Source organism: Lipotes vexillifer, unplaced genomic scaffold (genome assembly GCF_000442215.2).
Source record: "Lipotes vexillifer unplaced genomic scaffold, Lipotes_vexillifer_v1.1 scaffold390, whole genome shotgun sequence".
NCBI lineage: Eukaryota > Metazoa > Chordata > Mammalia > Artiodactyla > Lipotidae > Lipotes > Lipotes vexillifer.
Window position 1 is genome coordinate 4,424,685 of NW_006784503.1, and position 11,066 is coordinate 4,435,750.

Genomic DNA, 11,066 nt, shown 5'->3' on the forward strand with positions numbered 1-11,066 from the left:
CAGCAGGAAGCAAGAGAGTGGGTAGGACAAGGGTCAAGGGTAGAGGTACCCCTAGGGAATGAGATTCTTATCAGAAGAGAATGTTGGTTAAAATGGTTAAGTAGCAGCATTCTATCTAGGGACTTGGTAAGTGCTCAGTAAATGTTTATATTGAAAATGTGAAATTTTCAAAATGTTTGAAGTTGTATTTCTTAAATAAAACAGAAATAATGTTTTCATATTAATTTCTCTTTCAGATGAAATGAAAACCTTTGCAGGACAACAGATTGAACCTCTTTTTCAGTTTTCATGGCTTATAGTATTTCTGACCCTGCTCCTTTGTGGAGGGCTTGGTTTATTGTTTGCTTTTACGATTGACCCAAATCTTGGAATAGCGGTGTCATTGAGCATCTTGGCTCTCTTATATATATTTTTTAGTAAGTCTTTGCCTTTTGTCTTTTTCAAAAATGTACAGAATGTCAAAACTCACTGTTTTACTTAAAATTGTATCTATATCTTTCTCCTAAAGTCTGTAAGAGGTTTTCATAATTAGGTGAGAAAATTGATTTTTTGCTATTTTGTAAGTTGGCCTAGAGGAACATTGTCCTCAGCCTGGCTGGTACAGCTTTAAAAACGAGTGCACTAGTTGTTAATATTGAAGCAGAACTTTTATTTATTATACTTTCCCTTTTATATGTTAATTAATGATTTATATTTAAATCTTTTTTTGAAAATAAGTTTTTATAGCTGTCATGACATGCTCTTGATCATTTTGACCATGACTGTAATTTTCATTTTATCTAAAAGCAAAGTAATAAATATATATAATCCCTGTTCTCACGAGTGTCTTCAGTTGCAAGAAAGGAAATAGATTTACCTTTGGAGGAACTACTGGTAACTTCCGCATTTGCAAGTAGTGATAAAACCAGTCTTTATGTTTGAATCTGAACTAAGGGTTATGTTTCTGTTTAAGGCATTATCTTTCTGATTGTGTTTCTTATGTCATATTTTAGTCAGCTTACTTTGCATTTTTCACATACCTGATGTATGTTGGGGGAGGTTAATTAATTGAGGAATTCTTTGAGGAGTAGTTAGGAAATGGAATGGGACCATGAAAATTATGTAAGTCTACCTGTTACTACTTGATACTTGACTGTTTGGAGAAAAGAGGCTGCTTGACTAATGATTGTTCTGGATAATTTTGTTTTAAACTGTGAATTTCAGTTGTCGTTTACTTTGGTGGACGAAGGGAAGGAGAGAATTGGAATTGGGCCTGGGTCCTCAGTACTAGATTGGCAAGACATATTGGGTATTTGGAGCTCCTCCTCAAATTGATGTTTGTGAATCCGCCTGAATTGCCAGAGCAAACCACTAAAGCTTTACCTGTGAGGTGAGTTGGTCCCTTTGACAGAAGTAACTTTTAATAAGATGAAGCAAGTAAAAGTTTATAATGCATCATTTCTCAATGTATATTCCAAAAAAACATTGGTCCCTTAAACTTTTTAATGTGAGAAGTAAAGCAAACAAATACTCCCTGGTCAGATCTGTGTGGGAAACACTTCATATTATAGCTCCCTCTTGTACATTAAAGGATCAGAGACACCTTTTCATAAAGAAATCAATTTAACTTCGATTTACCAAATTTTATTTGAGCATAAACCCATGTTCCCCCCTTATGACACCTGTTACCATCCTTTGGACAAATTTGAAAAGAGTGCTGGTCTATTTGAGAAGAGTGAAAGGAGTCTTGGCATCTGTTTACATCAGGGTGTAACTTTGGCAACTCAGCTTGTGCTCTAAGCTGCTCTTTCCTCACCTGTGGAAATATATTTACCCACTCCTCTAAAATTATTTTTAATACCAAATAGGAAATGTATGAGAAAACAGTTTACAAAAGATGAGAAACATGTAAGTCAAAGAGTAAAGGAAAGCTAGAGGGCTCCAGAGGAAAGTAAAATGAAAAAAAAAAAAAAATTTAGAGAATTGAAAGCAAAAGGAATTCAATAGAAATTAGTAAAATAATTAGTAATAATTAAATATGCACTAAAAGATTAAGAATTTAAAAATTATTATAAGATAAAATATGTTTAAGTTAAGCTGAAAGTAAATAGGCCAAACCAGATAAGACATCAAAACTATAATATAAGAGAGGAAGATAAAAATAAAAGCTTACAAGTAATTGACATATAGGAGTATTAAGAAAAGGATTTAAAATGAGAAGTTAAAATGAAAAGTGTAAAAAGAAAACATGCAGAGTGTAATAAAAGAATTGGAGAAGATATTTTTATATAAAATAGAAACACTTTAAATTAATGAGATGGTATTCTTTTAAAAAATTAGAACAATTAAAATAGCATGCATATACGTAGTACAATGTGATCCTAGATTGTATTTTGAAAGCATTGCCTATCTACAGGATTGAGATGAGAGTTTAGTTTAGGGGTAGAAGGGAAGAAAGGAACTAATGCAGAAATAATATCCATTCAGAGACTCAAAATACAAATAATTCAGTTACTTTGCAGAGCAACTGTGAAATGAATATTTTATAGCTTCTTTCTAAATCCCTGGTAGATGTTTAAGCTATAAATAAAACATTCTAAAGCTTGAGTTTTTAAATGGCATTCAATTCTTAATATTTTCTCAAGGTTTTAATCTCTTCAGTTGGTGCTTAGAAAACTTTCTTCATAGCATTTTTTGGCTGATATGGGGTGTCACCTTTTTTTTTTTTTTTTTTGCGGTACGTGGGCCTCTCACTGTTGTGGCCTCTCCTGTTGCAGAGCACGGGCTTGGGACGCGCAGGCTCAGTGGCCATGGCTCACGGGCCCAGCCGCTCCGCGGCATGTGGGATCTTCCCAGACCGCGGCACGAACCCGTGTCCCCTGCATTGGCAGGTGGACTCTCAACCACTGCGCCACCAGGGAAGCCCTGGGGTGTCACCTTTTAATCATTTTAATCGTTGTATCATGAGATCTGTTGAGATGTCTGATTCCTTGGCTAAGCTGTCATAATCTTTTTCCCTTTCTGCCTTTAGTCAGAATTACTTCATATAAGTCTACCACATTTAACTTTTGTTATTGCCTTTTCCTGAGAAAAGTATATAAGATGTTAGAAATGGAAGATACGTAATTACAGGTTGTTTTCCCTCCTTAGAATTTAAAAAAAAACATTTTGAAAGAGACAAGAAGAAATACAGTCTAAATAATAGAGATAACATATGTTGAAACTGTTTCTTTAGATAGCTGAGTAACATTTTCTTTCCCCTTTCCCCAAGGTTTTTGTTTACAGATTATAATAGGTTGTCCAGTGTAGGTGGAGAAACATCAATGGCTGAAATGATTGCCACCCTCTCGGATGCTTGTGAAAGAGAGTTTGGCTTTTTGGCAACCAGGCTTTTCCGAGTATTCAAGACTGAAGATACGCAGGGTAGGACCTCCTTCTCTTTGTGTGTATGTAGGGCTTGAGGATGGGATGGATGCAATGCATGAAAACATGAATCGAACATCAGATTTGTCATATGCTGTCACCATAATGATTGAGATTTTCTGGATGCTTGACATGTTAAAACCATTTGTTGTATTACAGGTAAAAACAAATGGAAAAAAACGTGTTGTCTCCCATCTTTTGTCATCTTCCTTTTTATCTTTGGCTGCATTATTGCTGGAATTACTCTTCTGGCTATATTCAGAGTGGACCCAAAGCATCTGACAGTGAATGCCATCCTCATATCAGTTGCGTCGATAGTGGGATTGGCCTTTGTGCTGAATTGTCGTACATGGTGGCAGGTGCTGGACTCTCTCCTGAATTCTCAAAGAAAACGCCTCCATAATGCTGCCTCCAAACTGCACAAATTGAAAAGTGAAGGATTCATGAAAGTAAGCACTCACTGCTTAGCAAATAATCCTGGGAGTTTCCTGGTGGTCCGGTGGTTAAGGACTCCACGCTTTCACTGCTGAGGGCCGGAGTTCAATCCCTGGTCGGGGGGAACTAAGATCCCACAAGCCGTGCAGAAAATAATCCTAATGTGAATATGCTCCCCATGACCATGGGGCTTTAGGGAGTGTATTCTCTAAGTGTTAATTTTGTTTTTAGTTGCATTTGTTTTTAGTTTTATTCTAGATTTTTCCTATGAAAATACATATGTGAAGTGGGAAAAATTACAAAAATAATGTATTTTTATAAAACACTTTTATAAGATACTCAAAAAGTTGCAGATTATTCCACAGTTGGTAATTACTACCTAATAATACGGGTTGCTCTAGAGCCTGGTAGAGTAAGCAGATTGAACCACCAAAACATATAAGATAGGAACATACTTTTAGAACAGAAAAGGGCTTTATACAGTTATCTGCAGCCCCTTAATTTGATCAAGGTCACATGCCATCAGGGGGTCAAATGTAGTGTGGCATTTAGATTATTTGGATTTTCATTCAAATATGTCTTCTGACATTCAGAGCATGTGATCTCAGCAAGTAAGTCACTCAACCAAGTCTGTCCTTTTAAAATGGATATGATAGTGTCTACCTTATTGTAATAAATGCTCTAATTTAGGTGAAGCACTTGCTACAATTTTAAGTGGAACCACAACTGGCAGTGAGGACTTTGGATTTCTTTTCTTCCTTTAGCTGACTTTCTGTCAAGCTTTTTAAGAAATGTGCTTAACTTTCTCAGATTTCAGTGCTTTGTATCCTTTCTTTTGCACAGGTTCTTAAGTGTGAAGTGGAATTGATGGCCCGGATGGCAAAAACCATTGACAGCTTCACTCAGAATCAGACAAGGCTGGTGGTTATCATCGACGGGCTGGATGCCTGTGAGCAGGACAGAGTACTCCAGATGCTGGACACCGTATGTCTGAACCAACTTGAAACTTGTCATTGTCACATATGTGGCAGCTGAGAGGAGTCGCTTCATGAGTATCTCAAGTGGAGTTTGAATAATACTTCTTTTGTAAAAACAACGATGCTTTATGCAGAAACATAGCAAGAGTAAAAGTTTCATCACAAGCAGATTGAAACAATTCTAGCTTAACGGCAGTGAGAGGAAAAAAGTGAATAGAGGGTCTCTAAAGTCCATAGTGTGACTCAAGCTTTTCTTTGCAGATAGTTATGGTTGGAATAGAGTTAAGGGTAGGGAAACCACAGAATTTGTAGAGTTCTGTTAAAGTAGGGCATGTCAGTGGCTCTCTGTAAGGTACGTTATAAACAGCAGTGTGTAACTGTGGTCGGAGACCAATGTGGTTAGTACGTCATATATATTCATGAATATTTCTCATGTGTGTTGATCTTACCTCTTATGCAGACCATAAGTGTCTCGAAATACGACAGGATTAATTGTTTTCTTTGGAGATTTTATCACTGTCAAATGTTGAAAAATTGTCAGATGGTGACAGACCAGATTGAGACTTTGGTAAAATTTGTTTTCATATAGAATAATACTTGAACAAAAAAGAAATGTTATTTTAAAAATGTAGTCACCAAAGGACAACACAGATTTTGAAGAGGTGTTTTATTACTTTGGATAATTAAAAATTTTTATCTTATCATAACTATACATATCTTCTACCACAGGTCCGAGTTCTGTTTTCAAAAGGCCCATTCATTGCTATTTTTGCAAGTGATCCACATATTATAATAAAGGCAATTAACCAGAACCTCAACAGCGTGCTTCGTGACTCAAACATCAATGGACATGACTATATGCGCAACATAGTTCATCTGCCTGTTTTCCTCAATAGTCGTGGACTAAGCAGTGCAAGAAAATTTCTTGTAACTTCAACAGCTAATGGAGATATTCCGTGCCCGGAAAATACAGGTAGAGATCGAGTTCCTCAGCTGCTCTGGGCTGGAGTAGTTCTGTAGCTTTTTACGTGCATCTCCTTTTACCTTGAAAAGTACTGTTCATATTTCACTACTCTAAATATCACATACAGCAGAGTTTTCATACAATGGTGCTTTCTTGATAAATTCTTTAAGGGTTGCAGGAAGATGCTGACAGGAGAGTTTCACAAAACAGCCTTGGAGAGATGACAAAACTTGGTAGTAAGACGGCCCTTAATAGACGGGTAAGTTACCTTATGTCTTGAGCCATTTGTTTGTATTGCTATTATTTAAATAAAACCAAGATGGTGCCATGTAATATTTTATAAATACTGCGTTGAGCTCATCAAGTAAATTTTATCATTGGATTTCCTTTCAGCTTCAGGTGGTTTTTCAAGGAATGTCTGAACCTAGAGCCATAATAACTGTAAATTATATAGGAGTGCCTGTCCTCTCCCAGCCTGCTCTCAGCCCAGGTGCCACTCCAGATTCCGGACCAATTGAATCAGAACCTCTGAGGGTGAGATTTTAAAGCTCCCCAGATGATTTCATCGAGGGTTAGAGAACCACTGGGTTCATTCCAGGTCAAGTTGTGTTCATTCCAGGGACCCATGTCACCATAGCTGTAAGGGAGAGAGAGGCGCGCAGTGTGAGAACAATTCCTTGCTTTGTTTTCCTGTTGGCCTTCCTCCTTCCCCGATGTTTGTGAGATGTGTACTCTTTTTTTTTCTCCCCACATAGTGATTTCGTGCCCTTCCCAGTCCCTTGGTTTTCTCCTGGAACACTAGTTTCCCTGTCCTACCCTATCTTTAGGAGCCTTCTTTTGTAAAGAATAAGGGAGTATTACACGGCAGGAAGATGTCCACTTGCAGGTAAGTTACGGTGATAGTGCTGCTTAAGGATGGCTACGTTGGGCTAGCATTAGCGCCATTTATTCCCCCCCTCTAGTTTGCTAACATTAAATTGGGACATTTTACATTTTAAAAAATGTGTCTTCAGTGATATTTTGACTTTATGCCTCTACCATGTACAAGTATGGATGTGAAAATAATATTATGAATGACAGTTGACAGCTCTAAATTAAGAGCTGGGTGTAATTTACAGTTTTGAATTTCTCTCCTATGAGTCTGGACTCTTGGGTTCCCTGTAATTGTATCCACATTCCCCTGTCTCATGACCTTAGATGAGAACGCACCTTTGTTGTGCCTGTTCCTCCTCTGATTAGATGGGATTCCCTACCCGACCCCACCCAGGAGAGAGCCTTTAATTCTTATGCAGATGTGAGGATAGTTAGAGCAGCTGTGTCATACGTTTAAAAATAACCTAAAAATCAAAGTGCTGAAACCTTAAATCTAGATGAGGGGTTATTTGCTTTATTATTTCAGGGTTCCTATAAATACTGAGCTCCCATAAGAGTTTGGGTTGAATTTTCTTTACACAGTTCTGCTTATTTATGATCTTCAAGGCATCGAGCTTTCTCTGTACAACTATACATCAAAATACATCTGAAGCTAAACCATAGCATTTGATGCAGTTGCTGCTAATATTACTTTATAACTGTTCTGTAAATATTCTGCCTCAGGAAGTAATAATAATACCTTTTATTACTATATAGTCTTCCTCTTTGACTAAAATTTTGGATTGTTTTTGTTGTTGACATAAACATATATTAACTTCTCAAAAAGCCTTACGTTCTTAGGCTCGAAGTATGGGTTCACTGTTTCAGGATACTTACCGAAGAAGACAGATGCAGCGCACGATTACTCGGCAGATGTCCTTTGATCTTACAAAACTGCTGGTTACAGAGGACTGGTTCAGTGACATAAGTCCTCAGACCATGAGAAGATTACTTAATATTGTTTCTGTGACAGGTGAATTTTGTTTTCTTACTGTTGTATGGTAGATAATAAGGTTTAACATTAGCAAAGCAATTCAGTTTCAGAAACAAAAGGATGTACTGGGTTTATATGTTTACACTGCTGAATACCAGTTTTATTCGCATTAAGTGTGTCTAATAAAACCAATATTAGCTTTGACAATGACAATCAACTACCAGTTAGTTGTCTACTGTTATTTTAAAACTCGATGACTTAAAAATTTTTAAATTTCATCTCAGCTTTAATTTTTCTTTTTGTAGAAACATAATTTTATGCTAATTTATATAACTGAGTATAATTAATTTATAATTTAAAATGTTGAAATTTAGATTTTACATGCTGCTCTGTTTTCAAATGATATATATTTTTTCTTTTCTTATTGTGTTAAATGAAATACACATACAAATTTATCACCTTAACCATTTTTAAGGGTATAGTCCCCATAGTTGTGCAGCCGTCACTACCATTCATCTCCGTCACTCTTCATCTTGTAAACCTGGAACTCTGTTCTCATCCTCCTGCTCCTCTCCCCCCAGCCCCTGGCAGCCACCACTATACTTTGTCTCTATGATTTTGGCTACTCTGAATACCTCATATAGTTGGAATCATACAATATTTGTCTTTCTGTGACTGGCTTATTTCATTTAGCACAATTTTATCAAGGTTCACCCATGTTGTAGCATATTTCAGAATTGTCTTCCTTTTTAAGGCTAATATTCTACTGTATGTATATACCAAGTTTTGCTTATCCATTCATCTGTCAATGGACATGTGGGTTGCTTCCATGTTTTTAGCTGTTGTGAATAATGCTGCTATAACACGGGTGTTCAAATATGTTTTGGAGACAGTGCTTTCAATTCTTTTTTGGTATATACCAAGAAGTGGAATTGCTGGGTCATATGGTATTTCTATTTTAAATTTTTGAGGGAACCTCCGTACTTTTTCCATAGTAAAAAAAGAAGTTTTTCCCACCAACAGTAAACAAGCAGTTTTTCTACATCCTCATCAACCTTGTTGTTTTCTGGTGTTTTGATAATAGCTATCCCAGTGGGTGTGAGGTGGTATCCCATTGTAGTTTTGACTTGCATTTCCCTAATGATTAGTGATGTTGAGCATTTTTTCATGTGCTTATTGGCCATTAATATATCTTCTTTGGAGAAATGTCTGTTCAAGTCCTTTGCCAATTTTTGAGTCGGACTTTTTTTGCTGCTGTTGTTGTTGAGTTTTAGGAGTTCTCTGTGTATTCTGGTTATTAATCCCTTTTCAGATATATCATTTTCAAATATTTTCTCCCATTCTGTGGGTTGCCTTTTTATTCTGCAGATAGTTTCTTTTGATATAAAAATTTAAAAATTTTTTATTAAGTTCAGTTTGTCTATTTTTTTCTTCTGTTACCTGTGCTTTTGGTGTCACGTCAAGAAATCATTGCCAAATCTAATATCATGAAGTTTTTATCCTGTGTTTTCTAATGCTTTAAGTCTTAAATTTAGGTCCTTGATCCATTTTGAGTTAATTTTTGTATATGGTGTTAGGTAAGTTCAACTTCATTATTTTGCATATGGGTATCCAGTTTTCCAAGCATCATTTATTGAAAAGACTGTCCTTTCCCCATTGAATGGTCTTGGCACCCTTGTCAAAAATCGTCTGATCATATATGTGAGGATTTATTTCTGGGTTCACTATTCTGTTCTGTTGGTCTGTATGTCTGCATTTTGCCAGTATCACAGTGTTTTGATTACTGTAACTTTGTAGTAAGTTTTGAAATCAGAAAGCGTGATTCCTCCAGTTTTGTTCTTCTTTTTCAGGGATGTTTTAGTTATTCAGGGTCCCTTGAGACTCCATGTGAATTTTAGGATGGGTTTTTCTATTTCTGCAGAAAATGTCATTGGGATTTTGACAGGGTTACATTGAATCTGTAGATTGCTTTGGCTAGTACTGACATTTTAACAATATTAAGTCTTCCAATCCATGAATTTAGGATGTCTTAATTAGCTTATACTTTAAAATGTTGAAATTCAGATTTTCTATTCGTTGCGGAGCACAGGCTCCGGATGCGCAGGCTCAGTGGCCCTGGCTCACGGGCCCAGCTGCTCCACGGCATGTGGGATCTTCCCAGACCGGGGCACGAACGTGTGTCCCCTGCATCGGCAGGCGGACTCTCAGCCACTGCGCCACCAGGGAAGCCCTCTATACTTCTATTTTAGTTTTCAACTGATATTTTAAATAAAAATATTGACAAGAAAATTAAGGATTATTGCCTTGTGACTGAATTCCTTGCATGGAATTCTGCTCTCCACCATGTTAATGCTTATAAATATAAATATTTGTAAAATATATATTTCTTTCTTTGCATGATATTGAATGGTACTTTGTAATATTGACCAGTGTCAACTCTCTTATGATAGTTACACTGAAATTTGTTTTTATACTAATGTTGGGTGCATGCTATGGAACTATATTGCAACTGAGGTTGTATCAAGTATGTTCATAATTTTTTGATAACTAAATTCCTTTAAGTGAGGTCACAGACCTCATTATACTTGATTATGTTCTACAATGGAAATGTTTTAGTATATTATCAATAATACTTATGTAGTCATTTAACAAATATATAATGAGTGTCTAGATATGCTAGGTATTGGTCTAAGCATTGTGGAGATAAGCAGTGAACAAGATAAAATTCTTACCCTTTGGGGGAAAACAGAAAGATGTAAAGTCATGTAATGATAAATGCCATAAAACCTCACCTTCCCTTACCATTTAGCATTGGAATGCCCTTGGTTCAGTCCTTGGTTCTTCTCTTTCTGTCTAAACCAGATGTACCATCTTTATGCTGAAGGCTCTCAAGTACATATCTTCAGCCCTGTTGCTCTCCACTTGCCTAATTGAGGTCTGATGATGTCTGATATACGTCTTACACTTAACATGTCCAAAAATGAACTTTAGATCCTGTGACAAACTTAATCCACCCATAGTTTACCTTCTGAGTTAATGCAACTCTTATTCCATTTCCTTGGGGAAAAAAAAGGGCTTGATATCTTTCTTTCATATACCTTCTCCAGTCTGCATTAAATTCTTTTGCTCTGTCTTCAGACTCTATCCAGAATCTGACCACTTCTTCCCATTTCTAGCATACTACCCTTATTCAACGCACCATTACGTCTCATCTGTATTAGTTATAGCAATAGCCTTCTGACAGGTCTCCCTGCTCCTATCTTTTCTCTACAGTCTATTCTCCATGTGGCAGCCACAGAGATCCTTTAAAAATAGAAGCCAATCATGCTGTGCTTCTGCTAAAAGCTCTATTATGTGCCCCAATTTTACTGAAAATAAAAATCTAAGTCCTTACAGTTTCTTACAAGCCTGTTTGATCTCTCTCTCTCCACCCCTTTCCCTA

General features: G+C 36.6%; 1 protein-coding gene across 1 annotated transcript in view; it reads left to right on the forward strand.

The window, feature by feature from the left end:
* The window catches only part of KIDINS220 (kinase D interacting substrate 220), an 89,898-nt gene that overhangs the window by 30,616 nt on the left and 48,216 nt on the right, over positions 1-11,066 (forward strand). The window contains exons 14-21 of the mRNA XM_007456942.1: positions 237-416; positions 1,204-1,369; positions 3,251-3,402; positions 3,562-3,851; positions 4,681-4,821; positions 5,544-5,787; positions 5,949-6,037; positions 7,519-7,663. Coding sequence (XP_007457004.1) covers positions 237-416; positions 1,204-1,369; positions 3,251-3,402; positions 3,562-3,851; positions 4,681-4,821; positions 5,544-5,787; positions 5,949-6,037; positions 7,519-7,663 — 1,407 coding nt within the window. The remainder of the gene's footprint in view (positions 1-236; positions 417-1,203; positions 1,370-3,250; positions 3,403-3,561; positions 3,852-4,680; positions 4,822-5,543; positions 5,788-5,948; positions 6,038-7,518; positions 7,664-11,066) is intronic.